Source organism: Abramis brama, assembly GCF_963993115.1.
Source record: "Abramis brama genome assembly, chromosome: 3".
Lineage (NCBI taxonomy): Eukaryota > Metazoa > Chordata > Actinopteri > Cypriniformes > Leuciscidae > Abramis > Abramis brama.
Window position 1 is genome coordinate 24267949 of NC_139965.1, and position 25882 is coordinate 24293830.

The 25882-nt window shown below is 37.0% G+C and overlaps 3 protein-coding genes across 8 annotated transcripts; all 3 read left to right on the forward strand.

Moving 5' to 3' along the window:
* Positions 1-110: 110 nt before the first annotated feature.
* Positions 111-8909, forward strand: LOC311079055 (uncharacterized protein; the record flags this gene model as incomplete). The annotated part of the gene is given in 4 exon segments (XM_084108195.1): positions 111-157; positions 159-409; positions 6198-6719; positions 8063-8909. Coding segments are annotated over 4 exon segments (1200 nt in total). The 3' UTR covers positions 8443-8909.
* Positions 8910-10772: 1863 nt separating this feature from the next.
* Positions 10773-18028, forward strand: vrk3 (VRK serine/threonine kinase 3). Of its 5 annotated transcripts, none has more exons than XM_084107633.1 (16): positions 10773-11059; positions 12260-12358; positions 12442-12555; positions 12776-12877; positions 13103-13198; positions 13345-13479; positions 13644-13699; positions 13793-13859; positions 13972-14053; positions 14975-15077; positions 15199-15291; positions 15374-15506; positions 15591-15708; positions 16933-16991; positions 17078-17210; positions 17579-18028. In XM_084107633.1, the coding sequence occupies exons 1-16, from the start codon at positions 10897-10899 to the stop codon at positions 17580-17582; spliced, it is 1557 nt and encodes a 518-aa protein (XP_083963759.1). In that variant the 5' UTR covers positions 10773-10896; the 3' UTR covers positions 17583-18028. The 5 variants fall into 5 exon arrangements, with proteins under 5 accessions (XP_083963759.1, XP_083963760.1, XP_083963758.1 ...); XM_084107632.1 differs by having other exon boundaries at positions 10774-11059; positions 12257-12358; positions 17078-17214; XM_084107631.1 differs by having other exon boundaries at positions 10774-11059; positions 12257-12358.
* Positions 18029-18071: 43 nt separating this feature from the next.
* acd (ACD shelterin complex subunit and telomerase recruitment factor) lies at positions 18072-25107 on the forward strand. 2 transcript variants are annotated; one of them, XM_084107637.1, is made up of 14 exons: positions 18072-18367; positions 18443-18564; positions 18847-18937; positions 19287-19366; positions 19473-19517; positions 19631-19665; positions 19840-19991; positions 20076-20154; positions 22015-22176; positions 22253-22360; positions 22795-22842; positions 23122-23453; positions 23574-23650; positions 24976-25107. In XM_084107637.1, exons 1-14 carry the CDS (start codon positions 18248-18250, stop codon positions 25058-25060), a joined length of 1536 nt encoding a protein of 511 aa, XP_083963763.1. In that variant the 5' UTR covers positions 18072-18247; the 3' UTR covers positions 25061-25107. The 2 variants fall into 2 exon arrangements, with proteins under 2 accessions (XP_083963763.1, XP_083963762.1); XM_084107636.1 differs by lacking the exon at positions 22795-22842 and having other exon boundaries at positions 18105-18367.
* The last annotated feature ends 775 nt before the right edge of the window (positions 25108-25882 follow it).

A 25882-nucleotide genomic window follows, 5' to 3' on the forward strand; every position in this document is an offset into this window, starting at 1 on the left:
ATCAAGTATTATAAATAGGAACATTAAGGATAACATTCATAACAAATACATTAAGGGTTTTTACTCTTGAATCATTTTGCTCAGTGACCAAAGCATCAGCAACAGAGCGCATGCGCGAGAATTTCACGGAGAGAAGGTTACCATCTAAAATAAGGCAATCAGTATTCAAAGGCGACTCGTTCGAAAATGGCGGCACGAAAGCGAAGTATAGTCTGGTCATTTTTCCAAGCGGAGGATGAAAGAAGAGTATTGTGTCTTCTCTGTATGAAGACGGTTTTGTATTTTGGTCACACAACAAACATGCTTCGCCATTTACGAACGAAACACCCGTCAGATTTTTCCTCGTTGGACAAAAGGAAGCCCGCGACAGATGCGGTATCCAAACGCAACGACACTGGTTGCGTGGAAGGTATGAAAGGTTAAATTATTGTCTTGTAGTGTTTACCATTATGTACACTGTCATGGTGTAACGTTACTCTGATATGTCTATGATACAACTGGCTGGTTATGGAACTTAGAATCGACACCTCATATATTTTCTTTGGTTTGTGATGTTTTCCCTTCCATTTTGGCCTAACGTTACTTTGCACGTGCTTATATCTTACCACATGTGAGTCCAGGAGCTCATTTAAAGGCGCTTTATCGCTCAAAACTGTGCTCGTTGTGATTGTATGATTCGGTATCGACTCTTCAGTAAGAACGGCTTCGTTTTACAGAGTCTTGTGTCAAAGTGACGAGAGTATCGCTTAGGCCATGGTTTTGGGTGGATGTCGCAACGACGCCATGTTGTTTTTTTCAAACAATTGTCTATTATGTCGCTCAATGATAGAGAGCTAATTTAACACATTTTATATGATCTCAAACGAATTTCCCCGACGGGAATCGATTCGATTCGACTCGTTCAGTCAAACGAATGAATCTTTTGAATCGTGTCGCTGATTTGGATCGGCAATATACGGTGCTTTGACTGAAAGAGCCACCCCGCCCCCTCCCGTTCAGAATAAACGGGACAGAAAACCTTCAACGAGAACGGCCCCATTCTGTGCGAAATATAAATTCGTATATTACACGAATTATCAGTGATTAATAAATTATACATAATGTTATTTTCTAACATCTAATTTGTATTGAGCAGTATTTGATCCGAAATTGTCACGTGATGTACCATCTGTCACATCCCCGGATGGGCGCGATTTTTTTTTTTTATTCTAAAACTGGTCATTGGCTAAAGCCAAGATTATTTGTTTCTATAAAATTTTGTATGTACAAAAATGTATAGTAATGTATAGGAAATGTTTTGATGTACAACACCTGTTCATGTCTGTGATCAGCTTCCATATCGAACAACGTTATGGTCCGTCATAAGACACCCCAGGTGAATAGGGTTATTATAATAATACTATTTTTTTTTTTTTTACAAATTAGAGTCAAAGGTTTTTACAGAGGGGATTTTGGATATCTCTTTTTATCACTCGAAAATACTGTCAACAGCCAGAAAAAAACAAAATTTTCACAAATTCTTAGGGAAAAAATGTTGTATATTATCAGGCAAGTTATATATGAACAAACCCCTCTGTAAAAACCTTCAGAATATAGATAGGAATAAAACTGTAAAGTTTGGTGAATAAGTGCTACTGAAATGGAGATTTCGGACTCATTTTTATTTTGAGAAAACGGCCTTTAAAAATTATGTACTGTAATTGAAATCTACAGACACATATAGATTAAGTGACAATCTATACTAAAATATACTTAAAAGTATTTTTGCTGTTTTCTTTCCACTAGTCTGAAAAACACTTTATGAAAAGCTAAAAATCTCAAAATTGACAGATGCATGAAAAAAAAACAGACTAGAAATTATATAAGGCCATATAGTTGCAACAGTGCACATCCTTTTAAAAAGTAAAATCAGTCAAAAAGACAGACTGTGTAGGCTACTTTACAGCTATAATGAGAGAAAGATCTACAGTCTCATAAAGCATCTTTAATGATATAATCCAATTTACAACTATTGGAGATAAGATCATATTTTTCTTAAAATATGCATACAAATATTTTAGTTTCAACTAATTCTATGTTGGGTTGCACGGTGGCTCAGTGGGTATTGGGTAGCACTGTCGTCTCACAACAAGGACTGTTCAAGGCCTTTGTGTGTGGAGTTTGGATGTTCTCCCTGTTAGTGTTGGGTCCGAGTCCACCTTTGTCGAGTCCGAGTCAAGTCTAAGTCCTTAACAATCGAGTCCAAGTCCGAGTCCAAAGAGGGCCGAGTCGGACTTGAGTCCGAGTCCTTAACATCCGAGTCCGAGTCGAGTCCACAAAGATTTAAATGATTTTAAATTGACCTTTCACAAAGTCCCACCCCTCTTACTGTTGCTACGTCCGACAAGCCGACAAGCCATTCCACTCCACATGTTCTCACACAGTGAAATATATATTGCGGAGCAAAGAGGACACTGACAATGTGCCAACAGACAAAACAGAGCAGGCTACTTCTGGTATGAAATAAAGTCTCAGCTTTCAAATTTTTTTATTTTTATGAAATTAAAACAATACACACCGTTTTGTGGTGCTTTAATATAGGCCTCAGTTCAAGCAGCACATGAACTGATAATCTCTTCTAGTTTTAGCACGAATTAAACATGAATGAACATCAGAACTGCAAAAAGAAATCAATACACACCATTTTTCAAGTTCAAGTCCATTGACTTTAACCTACTAACTGGGTTTGGTTTGTTTGTTGGACAAAAATGTCAGGTATCTGCATTATGATTGGTCAGATCGCATGTCAATCAAAGTCCAACGAAAGGTCTCAACACTGAGCTTTTAAATTAATATTTTAAACCTTACAAAATGATTCCAATGTATAGTTACAGTCATATGTTTACGTATCGTACATCTTTCAGATTCTGCAAGGTAATGCTCAAAAATGCAACATGATGCATTAAGAGCCAGGAGTAAACTTTTGAGCAAGATGATGGTGATGTTTAAATTTGTATTTATTTTGATTATCTTATTTTGTTTTTAGGGATGTCCCGATACCACTTTTTTCAGAACGAGTCCGATACCGATACTTTAATTTTTGATACTCGCCGATACCGTAACCGATCCCAATTATTTAATCCAATTTTGATACTACAACAAAAACTACCAGCCTAATTAATGTGAATTTAAAACAAGTAAGCAGTCAGTAACAAAATAAGAACAAACAATCGAATTACAAATAGGACAAATAAATACAATAGAACAAAGAAAGGCTACAAATGAAATAAACAGTGTTTTTAGAGTTTTTCAGGTAAATCCAACAGGTACAGAAATTTGAATAAAGTAATCAAATGTGAGAAAAGCATATTCATTACTGTATAAATAATATATAGATAGATATTTTTGTAAAGTTGAAAAGGGTAGCGTATTTAGTCAAGAGCAGTGAGTATTTCTTTGTCCTTTGTTTGATTAACATTAAAACACAGAAGCAGGATTATCAAACTGCTGCCCCTTTAAGACCGAACGCACGGACCGCATTTGAACATACTACGTTCATTTGAGATATAACCGACTTTGTTTACTATAGGATACTCGCCAAGACGGGCGTTTTTACATAATTTTGTGTGAATTCGTCCGTACAAGCGCAAGACGTGAAAGACAATTTAATTCAGTATTCGCGCGCTGAGACGCTGGTTTGCGGGGCGCGCGCTTTGGATGTTTGCATTCATGGAACTTCTTGACCTGTACACGTCCTGAAATATTGTAGGGAACCACTCGTTATACTTAAATCAGGTAACAGTTCATGTTTTACTTTACTTTACTTGCATATACGATTCAGTTTTCATCCAAATAACATGTGCTGAGTGAACGATCAGCAATCAAGAGCATTCAACAGAAGTGCGCTCGCTCGCGCTCTCTCTCTCTCTCGCGCTCTCTCTCTCTCTCGTCAGTTAACGTTAATAATAATCTACATGCCTCGTTTTATTTTCTTTGCCATTGACATCCGACTGAACAAACTTTCCACTGATGTCTGTTTAAAGGGATGTGCTCGCAATATGTACGCGGTATCGGCGAATTTTTATGAGTACGAGTACATGAGGACAGTATCGGCCCGATGCCAGTATCGGTGTCGGGCCATCCCTATTTGTTTTACATGCTAATATCTTATTTAGCCTCTAAATGGCAGGACTAAATTAATTAATTAATTTTTAAATAAAATAAGAGCAATTTACACCAATGATCCAGTTCCAAAATGTACACCCCCTGGCTCCTAACGGTTGCTTCCTTCTTGAACATCACTAAATGTTTGCAGGGTTTGTAATAGTTGTGTATGAGTCCCTCAGTTGTCTTCAGTGTGACAAGATTGATCTCACAATCATAGTCACTGCTAGTAAGGAGAAATATGCAGAAGATGCTGGAAAAGCAAAGAATGTGCAGGAGCTGAAGGATTTTTCCTCATGAACAACCATAAAAAAAAAAAAATATTTTTTTTTTTTGGATCATTCAGGTAGCCTAATGAAACACAATATTAAAATCAAGCCTATGTAATTTGTCTTGTATTTTGTCTTGTGGACTAGGCTATTAAACATCCGTTATGTGAAAAAGCTTTTTCAGGGCAGTAATAAATAGAAACACTGTTTTTATGATCATCCTTTTGGAGATTCTGCAAGATGTATGTAAACTTATGACTAAAAAGTAGGCTAAATGTAACAAAAATCATAACATTATTAGACGCCAAAATGTTGACTCGCAGGACTAAAATTCTGCGAATTATCTCCCACATTTAAATGCAGTTATCACTCTTCTTAATTTACAGTGTGAACGTAACCACTGGTCCTCTAGAAGCATGAAAAAATATATCATTTAGATCAATATATTGTATATTGTTGTCAATAGCGCTCACTTTAAGCCATCACTTACTTCGCGTTCTGCACTCTCACTGAAACTCTCGTCATAAACACTGAAGTTGTCCCCACTGCACAGTGAATCTCTTATTTATGTCGCATCAAGACTTTGTTGTTTATGAGGAGGTTTGCGAAAGGATAAAACTCGCGCTGATTCTGAACATACTGCCTCTGATTGGACACTGTGTTCATGCGCTTAATATACATGTCTGTGATTGGCTACAATGCTCAACACTGACACAACACAATGTAAGCAGTTTATAATAATATTGTGTCCTCCAGTGCCCGGACTCGACTGTACTCGGACATTTTTCCGAGTCTAAAATGTCAGAGTCCGTGTCAAGTCCGAGTACAAAGTCATCCGAGTGCGTGACAAGTCCGAGTTCATTAAAAATTGGATCCGAGTTCGAGTACCCCAACTCTACTCCCTGTGTCTGCTGGGGTTTTCTCCGAATTCTCCTGTTTCCCCCACAATCCCAAGACATACTGCAAAATCAATTCAAGACACTAAATTGTCCGTAGGTGTGAATGTGAGCGACGATTTCAAGCCCAAAATCTCTAAAAGACCAGCCCAAATCATACACTGCCAAAAGAATATGATAGAATTCTATTGTCATGACAACCAAGGTGTAGAAGTACAATTTACCTCCTAAAAACTAAATAATTATGTCAGGAGAACAATACAACAGGAAAATGTATTGAAATGAGGCAAATACTGTAAAAGAAAATTAGCAGATGACAACATTTTTTTTTCTAACCAAACAGGTTGAAACTATTAAAGCATGTCAAATATTTGCAAACGGCAGTTAAGATGTTACCCAAGATGCTGGGTTAGTCCCTGCGACCTTAATACAGATAAAGTGGTTTGGTGGTGTGATTTGCTTGTTTTGATTCCCTGACTGGAGATTTCTCTGCAGAATTGTGTATAATGTAGTTTTTTTGCCGGGAATTCAGCTATTGAACACTATTTGAAAAATTAAAAAGTTGATATAATGTAAACTGACAGCTTCAGCAAAAGTATACTCCATAGATTAACCACTTCTTAGCTCAGAGTAGGTCTGTCTTTGTTTGAAGGTTTTTAAATTATCATTAAAAATCAATTCCCTCATGGAAAAAATTGAATGGGAATTTTACTTTTGGAACCCGACTTTTGCACTCTAGTTAATTGTTACTTTTGTTGCACAGCAGCGTTCGGTTTTGTCATCATCTAGCTGCAGGTGTACAAAGTTCAGTCAAATTGAATTAAGTGATGGGGCATTTTAAATAACCAATGCAACTTCTTTTTTCTTCCTTTTTTTTTTCTGTGCCAAGTTACAGTGTTAATGGACGAGCAGCAGGTAGAGGTAGAGTCTGTGGGAGAAGATGGCGAAATGGATGGTGCCATCAAAGGGATCCTTCGTGCTGCAGCAGGAGAGGGGACAGCTGAAGCAGAGGTGGCTGATGAGGAAGGCGAGGGGCCTGTTGATGAAGGGGATGGGAAAGAAATACAAGAGGATGAGACCCCAGGTAATACTCGCAAGTGGAGCTCCGTGTGGGTGCACTATCGAAAGCTTGGCCAGGAGCCACGAGCCCTGTGCTTGCTCTGCATGGAGAAGATCCAGCACCGGAGTAGCACAAGTAACCTTATCAGGCATCTACAGCATAAGCATCCCAATGAGTTTGCACAACTTGAGGATCACCCACAAAAGCGGCCTAGCAAGCGTAAATCAGAAGATCCGAGCCGACTTGCTTCCTCTCCCACATTAGCGGGCGGGACTCCGACCAGATCACACATTGTGCCACCTAAGCGTGATGTCCGTTTACCCTGCAGTACCAGCCTAGACAGATACTCGGGTATAGTTTGCTTTTAACTCTTCTCATCAATATACATATTTACATTTTGTGTGAAAAGAATGTTGTGCCAGGGTTATTATCGTTAACTAGAACTAAAACCATGAAAAACACTAACTTAACTGATGTTAACTGAAATAAATTAAGATATACAAACACCTTAAACTTATACAAATAAAATATCTCTTTTTCATTTTGTGTATCTTAATATTCTATAGTATATAAAATAAAATGACAAACACACCACACACACACAAACACACACACACATATGTATATGTGCAGGGCTCGCAAAATTTCAAAATCGCTGGTAGCCCTTCGGGCAGGCACTCTTAAGATTTTGGTAGCCCTAAATGAATTTTACTAGCCCAAATAAAACGAATTTTTTTTAATGTAGAAAATTGGTTAGGAGTCAAAACATCAATCAAAAACTTTTTCAAAACACAAATATCAACAATTGGATGTAAAACAATCAAATTAGAATCATCAATACAAATATGCATCTGGTTCTGAACTGAAATGTGTGTGACCAGTGTGGAACATAAATCAGTCTGTGTCAGATTCTGAATCGGATATATCAACTGAAGTGTGCAGCTCCATTGTTTTAAAGTCTGACAATGTTAAAAGAGTTAATTTTCTGATAGAATAATTCAGATATTGAAGTGTAGCAATAAATAATAATACCAGACTTTTTTTTAAAAATAATGTTTCCAAAATCGTATCAGTGGTTCATCAAGTCGTAACAGGGTGAAAGGCACTTCTGGATTCGCTTTGCAGCCCTATATCTGATATAACCACACTATGCAAGTTTGCCAAACCGGGTCGCGTTTCTGTAGTTCTGTAATGAGACATAAGAAAACTACAAATTTGACTTGCTTTACGTCAAGCGTTACAATAGTCATTATTTAGTTTTTCTTCGTTTCTGATGTCATTCTGACTGCATTCATGAAATCATGCAACATACTCTACCTTGTCTGTGGACATCGTTCATTCCAAAGCCGGTGCTGGATAAACAGCGAGCGTGCGTGTGACATTAGGCTGCGGGCGGCGAAATTATTTACGACAGCGGTAATGGACAATTCCGCTTCCAACCTGTAGGGCGACCGCAGAGGAAAAGTTCCTTAGTGTTGCTTTAAAAGAACTAGTCAATAATGTTAATAAAGGGAGGAATTTGATTACACTATTTCAGATATCCCGTCGGGCAGGCCGGTTGCGCATTTTGGTAGCCCGACTGGAAAACACAATAGCCCCGGGAAGTCGGGCTAGCAATTTTGCGAGCCCTGATGTGTGTGTGTTTTAAGTTTAATATAAGTTTTAATATCACAATTGAAATGTTTTCCTCTTAGGAGCTAAGTGGTCTGAGGGTGTGCGTATATTGGAAAGAGAGCGGGAGCTGACAGAGGCGTTGAGGCGTGTCCAGCAGGAAGAGGGGCGGAGCATACAGCTGCAGAAAGAGTTACTGCAGCAGTTCCGTGAAATGGATGCTGAGCGCCGAGTGCTTCAAAATCAGAAATGTGAACAAGAGCAGGAACATGCAAGGTTGCGGAAGGAAAGAGAAGACCTCCAGAAGGAGAAGAATGAACTCCAGGGGGAAAAAGAGGAGATGCAGAAGGAGAGAGAGGAGTTTCTGAAAGAGAAAGAGGAGCTAGAGAAACAGAAACAAGAACTGGACTCCTGGAAAAATGCTCATGCACAGGGACAGACCACTGGATTTTACAATTGTTGATATACTTCAGTATGTCTGTTTCACAAGGAAACAATGATTTCCTTTTTATGGAAATAGTTATTTCTTTACCCTTTTTATTTTTTACAAGATTGCTTTGGATTTGGGGAATGGGGTTGTGGGTAGTGGGGGAAATGCCAGGGATGTTGTATTTTCTTTAGCTAAATGAAAGTTTACCTTAACCTTCCAGGATTTCAAACACGTACATGCATGCATGCAAATTATAGATTTCCTGCCATTAAAATAGAGATTAATAATGAGATGGCCTTTCATGTCAGATAACTAGAAAATCAGTTTGCATTAGATCTACTCACATGCTGTATATATTCATGTATATATGAGTGTTAACACAAAAAAAGTTAATGTTCGCTCCGAAATCGACCAGTGTGTGAATGTATTCAAATGTGTTTTTGTACATTTATGCACTGGGAATAAAAAAAAAGCTATCAGCAAATTTCCTTCCTCAGTCATTTGGGCCATGTTTTTGTTATTCCTACCCTGGAGTTGATCACGTATGTCACGGTTTTATTGTATAACTTAAGAGCAGAGTTTTGCTTAATGTGAAGCAGGGGCGTCACTAGGCCCTTTTTAGGGGGGCTTCAGGAGTACAAGGTGTGTCGTGAGTGCATTTATTGATAGATCGCTATGATATTACATCTGCATCGGTGCAGTTCTTTGTCATAAATGCATTGCAGTTTACATAATGTAATGTTACTGGAGCATTGGGAGCAACACGGGACGGTTCGGTTTCTCATCCAATACCAATACGTTTCGCTGCGTTCACCTTCAGCCCTTATCACAGTGTGATAGTTGTTTTTTTATTCCTACAAAAATGAAGCAATTAACACCCATGAAAACATACTTTAGAAAACGATCATGATTTATTTTAATTTACTTTTTAACATAACATATTTAAAATCATATTTATATTTATTTTAAACCGATTTAAACATATTGCCAATAGACAATTACATTAATAGGCCTACATGTTTAGCTGGTTAGTTAAATGATTTGAAATTAAATAGATTTTCACAGGGTGACTTGATTAATAACCAACCGTATTGTTGATTATAAGGGCTAAAAAGCTTAAAAAATAAAATAATTTATATTTCATTGTAGATGGACTTAGTTACCTAGCTTTCCTGGTAGCTTTGTCTGAGAAAATGATTCATAAATCAACCTATCAGTTGACCCTATGTTTACTTTCTTCACTGACAGACAAAAATAAAAAGCCTATATCAGTCAAAGCTCAGCTTTAGGAGGGGAAAAGACAGAGCAAGATAAAAACAAAGAGAAAAAGAGTGTGATGCTGATGAGGTGAGAAAAAAAACAGCTGCCCGCACATGGTTTTAAAGCTATTGTCATCCAATTTTTTTGGCCTTTAAAACATCTTAAAATGCACATGTAGATCAGAGAAATCAAAATTTTCTCGGGGGAGCATGCCCCCGAACCCCCCTAAATACCTCACATTCGGTACCGTAGTGATTATAAAACCGTGCCATATTCATGTTACTGGATGAATGAATGAAACTAGTTAATAATGAGCATTAGACCATAAATATATATTTTTTTTTTTTAATTTTTTTTTTTTTTACATCATACCCTCAGTGGGGGCTGAGCCCCCCTAAAATGAAAATCCTAGAATCGCCCTTGATGTGAAGGCTGACAAGATGGTACTGCATTAATATTTATTGTGAAGAGAAGTTCAAAATAATGTTTTTAGACATATTTGCATACTGTTGTCACTTTAACCCTGTTTTGTACATTTTACATATTTTTGAGAGAAAACCGTGAACCTCAAAAACTTGTTCGTATTTACTTCTCAAAGCTTTCAAAAACATCTCAGTTTGCTTATATGGCAACAAAAGATTAGTGTTAAAGACCGTTTTAGGTAAGAAAGGTAGAGGTAGGGAGAGGGGAAAAGTGGTTTTAAGGGATAGTTCATCCAAAAATTACTCGCCCTCATGACTTTTTTTCTCTCTGTGAAACAAAAGGATTTTTTTTTTGTCCATACAGTGGAAGTCAGTGGTCACCAAAACTGATTTAAAATATATTTTGTGTTCGGCAGGAGAAAGTCAGTCATAGGTTTGTATGAGCAATATGAACGTGAGTAAACGGCAATTTTCATTGTAGTCAAAACTGTATTGGAAATTATTACTGTTTTGTAATTTAGTCTTGGCCTTAGAATGTCTCATTTTCAGCAGCAATAAAATTAGAAAAGGAAGCACGAGCGATTTCAATATATTGCTCCTCGTTCATATTAAAAAGAAAATGTGAAAATCGTAAATTATGGCCCTTGTCACTTGCCGTAAAACGTCAACTGCTAACGATCACGTGATTTGTGTCAGTTACAACCACATCGCAACAGTGCTAAAGATGTCTGCAGAAGGTTAATTCGACAGTCACAACATTTTGCCGAGGAGCATTTCCACCCACCGCGTCTAATTTGCCGTCAAAATGGTGAATTTCTGTCCTCAGTGTGGTTCAAAGTTACAGTCTGGGTTCAAATTCTGTCCTTCGTGTGGTGGGAGACTCCCAGAAGACGCAACAGAAGCTGTAACTTCACGATCATCCGAACCATATCCTAACTCTGTGCTTTCGTCTTTGAGCGCCATGGAAGGTAAATATGGGTTTAGTTCAACCTTATTTTAATTACATTTATTCGATAGGTTTCTGAAAGGACTATAATTCGCTGATTAAAGAGGCAGAACAAGCTGATTAAACATAGAAAAGCAGAGAGGCTAAGATAACCAAATGGTCATACCATGCGGTAACGACGTCTTAAGTAGATTCATGTCGTCGTCAATACTGAAATACGTAACTTGCATATCATAATCTACAAAACAAAAATATTTATTCATGTGAATTCAGGTGACACCATGGTCCAGATTTCCTTATTAACCAATTTGCAGTTGAGTTGAACACTGTTAATCTGACAACCCAAAAGTAGAGTTGTCGGTTTGTTGTAATCAGCATTTAATTGAATGATTGTCTGTGTCATCTATACGCTACATCTTTTATGATATCGGTTAACCAAAGATAAACTGGCTCTCTCAAAGTAGCCTAATCAATAACCCTGAGATAAAATATTGCTTGTTGTTGTTGTTGTTGTTTTTAGTAAATCACATGATGGTCTCTTTTACTACTAGCAGACGAGTTTAATGCACTAAAAAGTTTGGGGTCAGTAAAAATGTTCTGTTGTTGAAATTAATACTTTTATTCAGCAGGGATGCATTAAATTGATCAAAATGGGACTGGGATTAACTGGGATTTTAACTGGGATTAAAGACATTTTTAATATGACAAAATATTTACAGTTCAAATAAATGTTCTGTTGAACCTTCTATTCTTTAAAGGAACCTGAAAAAAAGTGGTCCATTTCCACTAAATTATTAAGCATTGATAATCAGAAATGTTTTTTGAGCACCAAATCAGCGTATTAGAATGATTTCTGGAGAATCCTGTGACACTGAAGAGTGGAGTAATGACTGCTGAAAGTTAGGCTCTTTTTTTCACATGAGTAAAATACATTTTAAATATAATATGTTAGAATAGAAAGGTTTTTTTATTTTATTGTTGTAATATTTCACAATATGACTGTTTTTATTGTATTTTTGATCAATGCAGGCTTGGTGAGCATAATAGACTTAGTTTCAACAACATTAAAAAAATCTTCCAACCCCAAACTTTTGAATGGTAGTTTATGCATAATACATGTACATTTATGTATATGCCATCTGACTGAGCCTCCTTTTTTGACCCCTGTTGCTGCTTTTAAAATGCATAATTGCAACACAGTAATCCACTTTTTTTGTAGTAGTAGATTCTCCTGGAGACTTGTCACAATCTGCACTGATTCGCCCACCTTTGCGTTCGACACGACGAAAGACCTCGAGTAGCACAGCCATGGACTGTATAGGTGTGTCTGAGTGTTTCTGTAGTAGAGACAAGGGCTTTGTAGACTTGCTATGATTTTTGTGATAGACGACTGCTTTATTTCAGATCAGAAGTCTTTGCCGTCTTTGCCATCTTCTCGAAAGCGAAAGACATCCCCCCTGGTTAAAGAGGAGAAAGAAGTGACAAAGAAAACATTGTCCATAGTAACTCAAACCCCAGGTAGACACACTATACTGTAAAACGCTAGACTATATAAAATGGTATGTTTTATTATAGCCAAATGTAATGGAGCAGATGGTCATGTTATTTCACAGAGAAAACATAAAAAACTTTCATATTATTATTACTTGTATAGAAGTTTTCTGCCAAATGCAAATCAAAAGCTTTATAACATTAAATGTTGTAGGATTTTGTGTGAAAGACTTTTGCTTTATTCCAGGTAAGAAGTCTTTGACATCTCCTGGGAAAGGAAAGACATCCCCCCAGGTTAAAGAACAAGAGGAGGTGAAGCAAACTTGTTCGGTTACACTTCAAACTCCAGGTGAGATGCCGTGTACTGGGAAACTCTGGATGTAGTCTTTAAATTTAGATTTGGTATCTTTTTATAGCTTAGATAATTAAAGCCGATTTTCTTGCTCGGTCATATAGTAATTTGCAAATATGACCATATTATTAACAATTTTACACACTATTGTAAATAAATTGTATATATTCACAGATTTGTATTAGTGTGACGTGAAGTATTTTGTGTGCTGCATTATTTCAGATAAGATGCATTCGATGTCACCTCGAAAATGTAAAGCTTCCCCCCAGGTTAAAGACGAGGCGGCAAAGCAAACGTCTTCAGTTATTCAAAGCTCACGTAAGATGCAATGTATAGAGGGAAAACTGCTAAACTTACATTGAAAAATAATACATGATATCTAAAAGTGATTGCATCACATTTCTTTATTGTGTTTCATACAAAATGGCCAAATAGCTTCATGTTGTTGTTATTTGGTTTTTTAGCTAAATGCAAAGGCAAGAAGCGCGTGTGCATAGTGGAGCCGGTCCAGGAGGGTCTGGTGGTGTGTGACCAGTCAAGCAAAAAGTGGAAGCTGGTTGAACTTCTGTGGCAAACAGAATTAGATCTGACATATGCAGGTAAGATATTTGACTATCAAATCCCTACGCTCCACATTATTGGAAAGTGTATCCACCTGTGCATCTTAAATCCTTTGATCATTTTTCCTCAGATGGTTTAGACCAAGATAACAGCAATGCAATAAATGTGACTTGTGCATCTAAATATTGTCTGTTTAATCTAGTGTGCCAGGCAAATCAGCACGCAGACTCAAATGAATGCAAATACATCTTGAGACTGGTGAGTGTTGTGTTCACAAAATGTAGCCTGTGTGTAAACACGCACAGGAAGGAAATGAGGAAGGCCCTGATAACTTTAGGTTGTCTTCTTCAGGGTGCTAAAGAAGGACACCTGTTCAATGAGCAGAACTTCCATCTGAGAGCAGCCAAACCTGATGCAGGTCAGCCATTTTAGAACTGGCAACGGATATATCAAAAACTAGTGTAAGTATAATGTAACTACGCCACCTTAAAATAAAGTGTAACCCTTTCTTTCTTTTTCTTTGCCAATAGTGGAGAAATGGTTGAAATTGCACAAATTGGACTTCCTTGGGATTCCATCATGTGTAGGATTTGGTCTCCATGAAGCGTCTAGGTATGTATATTATACTACACTACCATTAAAAAGTTTGGGGGGTTGAAAAAAAATATATACTTGTAATAAGCAGGGATGCATTAAATTGAACCTTTTATTTATCAAAGAATAAAAAAATTAAAAAGTGTCACGGTTTCCACAAAAGTCTTAGGCAGCACAGAAGAAATGTTTCAAAATGAGAAATGAGCACCAAATCAGCATATTAGGATGATTTCTGAAGGATCATGTGACACTGAAGACTGGAGTAATGATGCTGAAAATTCATGTTTTTCATGTCATGTTTTCTATTCGAATATATTTTTAAAAGTATTTTTAAAAGGTATTTTTAAATTGCAATAATATTTCACAATATTACTGTTTCTGTATTTTTGATTAAATAAATGTGAGCAAAAAAATACTTCTTTTAAAAACAAACAAAAATGTTACTGTCCCCAAACATTTGAATGGAAGTGCAAATATAATCACAGATGTCAATACATAGTGAGAAAAGCCTCCAAGTGAAGATATTTCAAGACATTACATTCTGGCAGACAGGTAAAAAATTAATTTGCCATTACAAAAATGGTTTAGAAGCCAATATATTGTTTCTTTAATTTCCATATCATTGAACACAGATTTAACCGTGTCCTTTAGCCAACATCAATTCATTTTGCAATCAAATTGTCAATTTGTCTGATGAAACAGTGGGAGATGTATTCGCATGCAAAACGTTTCCGCACCCCATCTACTTTTCTTAATGTTAGTCTATGTACACGTGCAGACTGATGTCTTTGGTTGTTGCTTTGCATTTCACTGATTTCCATAGTCTTGTATCATGAGCGCAGAGCAACGCATTGAAAGATTGTATGTAAAGATAAAAACAGTTCAATAACAATGACCTCATTGTGGAATCTAATTGTATCCGTATACACTTCCCTGTAGGTTTTTAGTTTTTCCCAGCATGGGCGAACCACTGCAGACAGCCATAGATGAAGGCACCGGCTCTCTCTCTGAGAAAGCTGTTCTTCAGCTTGCACTACGACTAGTGAGTGTACCATTGAACAACTTTACTCTCAGATTTGTTGTTAATGCCCAAGCTATGCCATTCTCTATGAAACGGCAATATATATATATATATATATAAAGGATGTGTATGTGTTTTGTAGTTGGATGCACTTGAATTTGTCCACGAGAAGGAATATGCCCATGCAGACATTCATGCAGGAAATATTTACATCAACACTGACAGTGACACAGAGGTCAGTAAGCATGTCTCTTATGATCTGAACGTGAATGCTTTATATATCATTCAAACATTAAAGTGTTTGTTGTGTTTTGTAGGTTTTCTTGTCTGGCTTTGGTCATGCGTTTAGGTTTTGCCCTGGTGGAAAGCACGTGGAGTACCGACAGGGTAGCCGCACCGCTCACCAGGGTAACATCAACTTCATCAGCGTGGATTCTCACAAGGGAGCTGGTGAGCGTCAGTTGTTCATTGCATTATTTACATTATCCATGGCAGAAGTGAGTCCAATTTGCATGTCTTGTGGGTGTTTTGCAGGTCCCTCTTGTCGCAGTGACCTGCAGTCTCTGGGTTACTGTATGCTGTGTTGGCTGACAGGCTCACTACCCTGGAGTCACATCTCTCACACAAGCTCTGTTGCTGCAGAGAAAGAGAGGTAAGCAAAACCTGAAACCAGCCCGACTTCTTCACATAAAAATCCGTCTGCAGGCGTTCATAGTAGAAACCCTAGGAACCTGGGGAAGGTCTCATTTTTTTAAAGTTTCGTTACAAGCTGTTGTTCACACATTGGCAATCAGAAAAGGGATGAAAATGAAAATTCTTACATAGACCCTTTAAGACCCTTTATAGACCCCTTGGTCAGACCAGTTAAGACACACATAGCCACTATATTTAATAGTGTTTAAACACTATATTTAGCCACTATAATAAGAAGAAAAAAATAATTTCTTCTTATTATTAATATTTTTTTATTTTTTTATTTTTTTTAGGCAATGCCCTTTACTAAACCAGGGGTTTCCCCCAAATATGATGATCCCCTTCCAAAGGACCACCTTCTTAAAATATAAACGAATGTGGCTTCCTAAAGTATTAATTAAAAATAATTAATAATAATTGCAAGTTTTTTTCTTCAGTAGAGCCATTTTTTTTAAATCTTTTCTTAGAATTTTTCTGTGAACATAGTATCCCCTATTACCAATCATAAAGGCATTGCCTAAAAAAAATAAAAAATATTAATAATAAGAAGAAATTATTTTTTATACTGCTTCTGCAAATAGGTATATAGATGCCTCATTAGAGGTTCATAAGCCATCCACCATATTGGAACGGTCAAAGCCAGTCTGTGAACACTCAAGAGCAACACTCAAGATCTACAACAGACTTAAGCAGAAGATTTAGAAAATCGAAGATGATTCTGAAATGTTGACCGTTCCAAGACCCATTTCAAGCTTTTGAATGTGTCATCCGCATACATATCTATGCTTCCTTTAGCTTACTCCTGAAACTTGTTTTTGCTCGGCTCTTTTATGAAGAATTGCTTGTGATGTTTCTCATTTATAAGTCACTTCGAAATAAAAGCATCTCGGTGACTAAATTAAAAAAGAAGGTTGCTAGTTTGATCCCCACAAGGAAAGAGCCATGAGCTCTGGACAAGGTACTTTACTCCAGGTGAACTGTCCCTTCAATGAATGTACCTTTAGACACTTCAAATACAAGTGTCTGATAAATGACTACTCAACTTAATCTATATCACATGCATTTTGAATCATAAAGGAACACAATTTCCATGAATGAAAACCTAGTGCCTGGTGCTACAGAGGAAAGCGTGCAGTTATGTCAGTGTTCTTCTATGTGTAAAATGTTTTCTGCCTGCCTACAGGTATATTTCTGATATCCCTGGACTTCTGAGTTGCTGCTACAAACAGAAGAAAGCTTCAAGTGAGCATTCATTTTTCTATTTTAATCATTCTCAGGTGTTTAATACCAGTGAAGATATGTATGTAATATGTTTTTGTGCAATTTAGGTGCATTACAAGAATACCTGTCTACTGTGATGACCCTGCAGTATACCGAGAAACCAGATTATACACTTCTGAAAGCTGGACTTCATGAGAGCTTACAGAAAATGGGTGGGAGTCTGAAGGAATCACTGAATCTGTAGGTAACATCTATTCCCATATTTAAACAGCTACTACAGGATCATTATGGGTGTCACATTTCAAGTGCTTTATTGTTGACATGAATATGAAACTGTTTCATTCTCACATATTTCAAAACTGCAACAGCTGTAAAAATACAAAAATTAATACAATATTGAAAAATAAATGATCACAACACTGCTGAATTTGTCCTCTTCGCCATGTCAGCAAGTTTTTAGTCCTCATTACTGGGAAGTTTACAGTTGTAATTACGATTTAAAGATGCGTTCATGTGCAACTTCCAAGTCGGTAACTTGTATTCATGCTGACAGCCAGCTAGGTAGCTGAAATCTCAGTCTGACTTTTTTTTTCTTCTTTTTTTCACAGGTGAAACCATAATGAGAAGAGTTAATAGGTGTGGAATGTGGCTTTGGTTATTTTATGGAATGTTTAAGAAAGCTTTTATGTTTTTAAAAGCAACTTTTATTGTGGTGATAGTATTACAGTGCAAACTTTGCATGCTTGTTTGCTCTCATAGACTGAGTTTTAATCAATGATTTATTTTATCATTGTCTTTTAACATTTTGAAAAAAGCAATGTTTAGTTGTAAGGGTAACTTCACGGTTTTATTTTTTTATTTTTGTTTGTTTTTTATACAAATCATTTCTCCCTGGTCTTGATATACTGCAACCATTGCATTTCAATCCATCAGTGTCAAATTTTCTTTAGGAAAAGGACATGTTCATGTTGTAAGTGAAATATTTTTCCAATTTTTTTCTCAGGTTTTCATAAATTGTATCGTACCTTGCTAAAAAAATAAACAGCAGTACCCAAAAACTTGATTATCTTTTTATTTTTGATCATTGCGCACAAATACCGCAAGGTGGCACCAACGATTCGAATCTACATGATTGTAACGGAACCCAAATCGCCTGGTCTAATTTTCTACACGGAACGAAAATAAAGTATCAATGTTCAATAAGGGGGCGCGAAGAGTTTAACCGTTTGAATTATTTTATTACATTTACACTAGTGGACAGATACAAGAGTTTAGTAATGAATCCACCAAAGATAAAACGTCGCCGAATGGCGGAGCTGGAGCCGTGGATCGAGAAACTCATCCAAAACTACGGCCAAAGCCAGTGTGAAACGACGGTAAAAGCAAACGTTGTCGGCGTAAGTAGTTTTTTATGGGCCATCACATATGTAGAATGTCGTGTCAGTACTAAAGTGCGGGTGTGTGTTGGTTAGGTGTGTGATTTAACAGACTCGCAGCGGACGGAGCACACAGATGCCTGTATGCTGTTCATGTCCGATGGGAGCGCTGTCATTCCCGCTGTGCTGAGCGAAGCCGCATGGGAGCGTCTGCAGGAGTGAGGGACCTATTAATCCTCTGTTATGACACCACTCACTACACACCTGAGCCCCTGTTTTTATCCAACTCATCAACCAGTGAAAATCATGCTGAAATAAGCTCAAGTTTAGGCCTCTGATCTTCTGCCTGTAGCATATTAACTGCTGCCTTGAATTTTTGTAAATGCAGCAGAAGTGAATATTAGAGATCAGCAGACACTACTTTAAGTCTCAGTGTAATGATAGTAATTAAATCCAAATTAAAAAATGACTGTCAAGAGTTTTGGTCTCTCTTTCTTCAGCTTGGAGGAGATGGAGACCTTTACATGCCTGAACAATGCTATTGTATATGTACGCAGCTTTGAGCTGAACTTCGACATGAACCCTGATCTGGTATGTTATGTCTTCCATTTTTTGGTTCCAACCTCGAAACATTTTCCTTTTGAGTGCTGATGCTTTGGCATGCTCCAGGCCATGCAGTTATTGGATAGAGAAACAGCAGGGATATACTGATATATAATGCATAAACACGGCCTATAACATTAATTAATGTCCGGTCTAGAAAAGTCATGTAAATGAATGCAATATTAATTATGAATGAATAAAGAACATTAAAACAATAACTGATGCTACCAAATGTAGAGTTTATTTGAATGTTGTTGGCTTGTTGATTCCAAACAAAGAAATCAGAAATCTTTATGAATTAGATGTTTACATGTTTCCTCTTTTTGTTTTTTTTTAGGCATCTTGCCAGTTTTACTTGAAAGTCAATCAAATGAACACCATATGCATCGCTTCAAAGCGCCAACAACCCCCTAGCTGGCAAGTCACTGATCTCTCTAAGCATGTGCAATGACGTGTCCTAACTGCACTCATTGTCATTTATTTAACTATTGTTAATCTCTGTTCATCTTTCATTATCTTTCAGTACAACTCTCTCATCAGTCAGAGATCAGATCATAAAGACTTGGAGGTGTGTTGACCTTATACAGCATGCGTGAACATGTACATGATACACAGAACTGCAGTGTGTTTTTAAGATTATGTGTTTAACAGTTAGTGTTAATTGTATTGCTCTCTTGTCAGATCCCACAGGGAGGGTTCTGTAAGTTCATCCTCTGGTAGGTGTCAAACACTATTTCTCTTTGTCTTTCTTCGAATAGCTTGCATATACTCACACCTCTTGCACTGAACTGTAAATGCCTGTAATTTGGATTCTTAATATCGTTTATAAAGAAAACACATGCTGCTTCACAGAAACAATAAAGGTGTGCATTATGTACCTAATTTCCCAGGGGTCTCGCTCTCCTCTCTATTGGAGGTGTGGCACAATGACATTATAATAAATATTCTGAATGATGCAACGGAGAAAATAACCATGTCTGCAACATATTGTCCAAGTGTGGCGACACCAACTCACTGGCACCGAGAGAGGCTTCACTGGAGGGTAAGGCTGCTTCCTTGGCAACTTAAAGGCACCAGCTGTTGACCAGACAAATTTTCATTGCATGTGTGTGTGTGTTTTTTCCAGGGACAGGAGCAGTTCATTGTCCCTGTGCCTTTTCTTCTCATCCCGGAGGAACAGAGGGAGCTGATAACAGCTGATCCCAGTACTGTCTGCTGCCTAATTAATTGCTTTTTTTTTTTCTTTGCTTTTTTTACCCTTTTTTCCCCCCCTTTTTATTTGGTTCATCTTAGGTCTGACAGAAAGTAACAATAATGTGTAATATAATATAGATACATATATACATATAACATACATTAATTCAGATTAAGAAAAGAAAACAGCAGGCAAGTATAGTTATACACACAAAAAAACATAAATATCAAATCAAATAGGAATTAAATATGTTTTATAATAATAATAATAAAAATAATAAAAATGAAGTAAAATATAATTAATTAGTAAAAATTAAGTGGTTGTTGGCTCCTTAAAATATTCCAGAAAAGGGCTCCAGACTTTCAGGAAAAGTTTTGGCGTTTATTTCATTGCGAACCGAATCTTTTACAACTTGAGAGCATACAAAAGGTCAAAAACCCAATGGCGGTAAGGAGGGGGAGCTGTTGTCTTCCGATTCATAAGAATAAGTCGCCTAGCCAGTAGAGTTGCAAAGGCTACACTGTCAGCCTGCAATGTGTTTAAATTAACAGATTCTGGCAAGATACCAAACAATACTGTTAAGGGGTTGGGGTCTATGGGTAAAGAAAAAATAACAGAAAAGCACCTGAAGACTTTCCGCCAAAAATCAGACAGTTTCAGACAAGACCAGGAAGAATGTGATAACGTGGCTGGTTCAGTTGTGCAGCGAAGGCAGGTTGGGTCGAGATCAGGGAATATTTTGTTTAATTTAGTTCTAGACCAATGGACTCTGTGCACTAACTTGAATTGAATGAGGGTGTGCCTATAGCATTTATAGATGATGAGTGTATACGGGCAAGAATTAGATCCCAAATATTTTCCTCCAGCGTCAAATTCAGTTCGCCTTCAGTGGACGCATCGAGGGGGACTGTTTTGTATTGATTATAGTAAAGATTTTAGAAATAACCCCTTTCAAAGATGTATGAAGGTCTAATATATCCTTCATACAACAAATCCTGTTGCACCCAATATAACAGATTCCTAATGTGTGCTGCCCAATAATATAGGTTTGAACATTTGGCAGAGCCAGGCCACCCAAACACTTTGGTTTCATAAGATGACTTTGATTAATTCATTTTGACTTATTCCATATGAAAGAAGAAATATTCCGTTGCAAAACTGTGAAAAACGATTTTGGAATAAATATAGGAAGGCATTGGAAAAGATATACAAATTTAGGAAGTACATTCATTTTGATGATATTCACCCTTCCTATCAAAGAAAGAGGGAGACATTTCCAGGACATGAAGAGAGACTTAACATGATAATAGAGAGGACTAATGTTGGCTTTGAACAGGTCAGAGTATTTACGGGTCTCCTGAATCCCCAGGTATTTAAAACGATATCTGACAACCTTGAATTGAAAATCTGCATCTGAAATCTGAAGGGAAGATAAGTTCAATGGGAACAGTTCACTTTTACAGAAATGTAGTTGGTCTCCTGAGAAACTACTAAAGACATCTAGAATAGAAATATAATAGACATATAAAGAGACCTTATGCACTATACCAGCATGGGTGATACCACAGACCTGTGCACTGGACCGTAGGGCAATGGCTATGGCAAATAACAAGGGGGAAAGGGGACAACCCTGTCTAGTTTGAAATACTCTGAAAGAACATTATTAGTACGTACAGAAGCTTTAGGGGCCGCATATAAAAAGTTAATGCAAGAGACAAATTTAGGGCCAAATCCGAATTTTCCTAAGACCTGAAAAAGATAGTTCCATTCAACACGGTCATTGATTGCTTTTTTTCATGACAACCCTTTGGGCATTCGACCAGATTTTACCATGCATGTGGCGCACTATGCATATGTGTTTTTGTCGCAGGTGCAGGTATTGAGAGTGAGACACCAAATGGCTTGGCCCTGCCCCCTGAAGAATCGCATCCAACCAGCACATCGATTGCAAACCAAACAGTGGCCACTCAGGACAATATAATTAGCTCATGTCCAGATGAAGGACCGTCTATTCTGATACACACAAGACCAGGTGAGTTTTTACAAAAGAAAGTCAGTGCTGTTCTAGGTAGATGATGTGTTATTAAACTCATCCCTCCTTCTCCCAGAGGTTTTGTGTGGTACAGGGGAGCTGTCTGGGGATGGAGAGAGCCCATGGGATATGTACACACAAGAGCCAGCTCTGTTAGGTAGATGTTCCACTTCAGACTCAAATGGTAATTTCCTCTTTATGCAAATGTTTAACATACACACAATAACAGGACGACATTTTAATTGTGAAAAAACTAACCAGGCCGATAATATCACTGAACGTAAACCACATGCACTCCAGGACTTATTTTTTTATTTTATGTCAAAAACGGCACTTGCGGTATATAAAATCATACTCACTGCCTTCATTCTACCTTTGAAATCCTTCCATCTGGGCATTGTTCCAATGGCAGTGATTTATTTTAAACTACACTATTTTTTTTAATTAAAGTCAGCATGAAATGGAAGTTGTGATCATCTTTTTTTACCTATTGTGATGAATATCTGAGTGAAACAGCTTCTCAAACAAGAAAAATGTAGGGCGGGACTTGATTTCGTCCAATGGGAATTGATTGGATCATTGTGTTTTACTATTGCTGTGATCTCATGTGAGTGACAGGTTGTCCCGCCCTCGTCATCAGAGAAGAGATGACGCTGCATAAGGGAGGTGAAGTTGTTTTGTTTAAAGATTATTTGAGCACATGAGATGTGCTTGGGATAAATCATTTATAATAAATACTGCAATATTCCATAAAAAAATAATTGTCCATTTTGATTTCGTGGTGCATGTCAAGGAATTATGTAGTTAATTTTATTCAGTTCTATTTTTGTGTTAATGTGTACATTTATGTGGATGTATTTATGGATAATACCAGTGTCATTTCTGCTCTGTGACAAACAGAATGGACAATTATGTTTAATTTAACTTATTTTTGTGCTGATACAGACCCAGAGCTGGAAAGTCCATCGCTTTTAAAGGAAGTCCCCTCGTTGCCTATAGCAACAAGCACCCAAAACCAGTTCTCGAAGCAGAACTCAGGAGGGATGTCGGTAGACGGCATTACGCTCAGTCAGAGACCCAAGCCGACCCAGTTTAGCCCATCCCTCTCGAGTGGTAAGTCTATCAGAGACCCCAGTCAGGAGCATGACAGAGAACGTGCGGTGAGTCCTCCCTCGTGGCTTGTCCACAATACAGCCCCACCCTCTGAACAGAGGCCCCTAGTGTCTCCAGGCGCCAGCCAAAACCCCTCAGCGTCTCCACCCACCAAAGCCACCAAAGTGAGTGGAAATGGTATTAATTATATTTTGCTGTATATAATATAAGTTAGCATAATATTTGATTAATGCTGTGTATTGCATCAGAAATGTTGCTACATTGTCCCAACTTCCCTGTTTCAGGTGCACTCGGATGGAACGCCTTTTTCCTATTTGTATTGTCCACAGCCTCAGGTTACCACAGCCCTCGCCCATTTCCAGTGAGTGTGACCTGAGACATAATGATTATAATATGGTTTTTATGTGATGATCTAAGGACTTTGTCTTGCAGTGTAGTACAGTAAAAAAAAAAAAAAAGTGTATGTGTGTATATATATAATGTATGTATATTGTTAATCGATAAAAATAACTTCGCACATTTTTCTGCGATTAATCGCACCTAATACTAACGTTTTTCATATATTTTTATATTGTAATAATTTCACATTGAATCTCCAAAATAATGCAGAAAAAAAACTTGTTTAAAAAATTTGTTTAATGGAATTTGTCTTTTTACGAAGCACTCTGAATAAAGGCCAGTATCACTGATATCTCTAGTAAATGGATTTGTTTCTCAATTTTAGCCATTAATTATTGCCATTTATCATTACAGTATATTTGAAAGCTATCAATATTAACATTTAATAGGCTTTAAAAAAATAAAAATTTTACATTTAAGTGAACTTAAAACAATCTTCACATAAACCCATTGTAATAAATATCACATATTGTTTTTGACCCATGTAACCTTGTAAACAGTATTTTAAGTTTTTCATGTAGGTCTAACAGGTAAATATACAGAAATTGAATGATCAAACACTGCACAGCATAAATTATAACTACATAAATTATAAATTGAATATTGATTAATCCTTATTAAAGCTACAAAAGTTATATCGTCAAGAGCAGTGAGTGATTATTTTTTCGTCTTTTGTTCTTTGATTAATATTAATGAGACACTTTAAGACCTGACACACATCACATCCTATTTTTTATGATATATATATGATTGATATACATGATTTCTGAAGGATCATGTGACACTGAAGAGTAATGGCTGCTAAAATTCAGCTTTGCCATCACAGCAATAAATTACTTTATAATATATTAAAATAGAAAATAGTTAATTTTAGATTTTAACAACATTTCACAATTTTACTGTTTTAATGCCTTAAGTATTTGATCTAAAAGTATATGCCTTTAGATCAAGTTTTAACCTCCAGTGCACCTGTAGGAAATCTGAACTGAGCATTAGCTAGACAGCGGTTGCAGCAGTACAGTATGCAGAGTAAAGCCAAACCACCTAGGTTTGGTTTAAAGCTCTAATATTTCAGCTTTTTCCTAAGCACTGTTACCCTTTTGATCTAAGATCTATTTGTTGGTTCTTGGTTTCTGTCTCTGTGTGTGTGTGTGTGTGTGTGTGTGTGTGTGTGTGTGTGTGTGTGTGTGTGTGTGTGTGTGTGTGTGTGTGTGTGTGTGTGTGTGTGTGTGTGTGTGTGTGTGTGTGTGTGTGTGTGTGTGTGTGTGTGTGTGTGTGTGTGTGTAGGATCCCAGGGCATCTCATACAGTGGGCGGTGCGTTATCTGGGGACATCTGACTGTGCAGATGTCAACGCTAAAGCTGGTTCATAAGCAATTACCTGTTACCTCAAATGACACAATGCTAGTTTTTTTGTTGTTGTACAAAACAGGGGTTTTTTTTGTATTTAAATATTGGATGTAATCCAAAAAAAAAAAAAAAAAAAAAGATTTTCCCCCATAAAACCCTTTTCAATGTATGCTTTTTTCCAAGTGTAAGTGAATTCAGTGGTGTCGATTGTAATAAATGTTAATATTCAAATACTATGATGACCCGTGTCACAGTTTGTATAATTTAATCACAATTTTACTTATGTAACCATGTTTATCTCTTTTAAGCCATGGTCTTAATGCCTTTTACCAAGCTGAAACTTTGTGACAGATTTGTCAAAAAGAAATTAATGGTGGTCCTGCTGCCAAAACAAAAGACACAAAATTGCTAAATAAAATAAGGTTTGTGATTTGTTTTACACAATGATGGAGGTTAATACTAAATTATACATCTAAAAAAGATGACCTGTTGGTCATATTTGTGACCATTATTTGTTATTACAAATAAATGTCATTACACAAGAAGGATCAATGAATATGCACAACCTACATCAGTGATAGTAATGGTGAATCAATGTGACTGAAAACTGGAAAATAAAATTTAAGTATGTCACAGGTTAAACATGCCCTTATTATTATGACTTATTTTTAAGTGTTTTCATTGTTATAAAGATATGAATGAACATTGAATACAATTTTTGGTAGTCAACGGTATTAAAAACGAAAAACTACATAGATCGTTTTTTGGACATGATAATTCCAGAGGAACCTGTTCCACAGCTGACCTGAGGGGCAGTAACGACCCAAAAGCGTCTCTGACTGAAT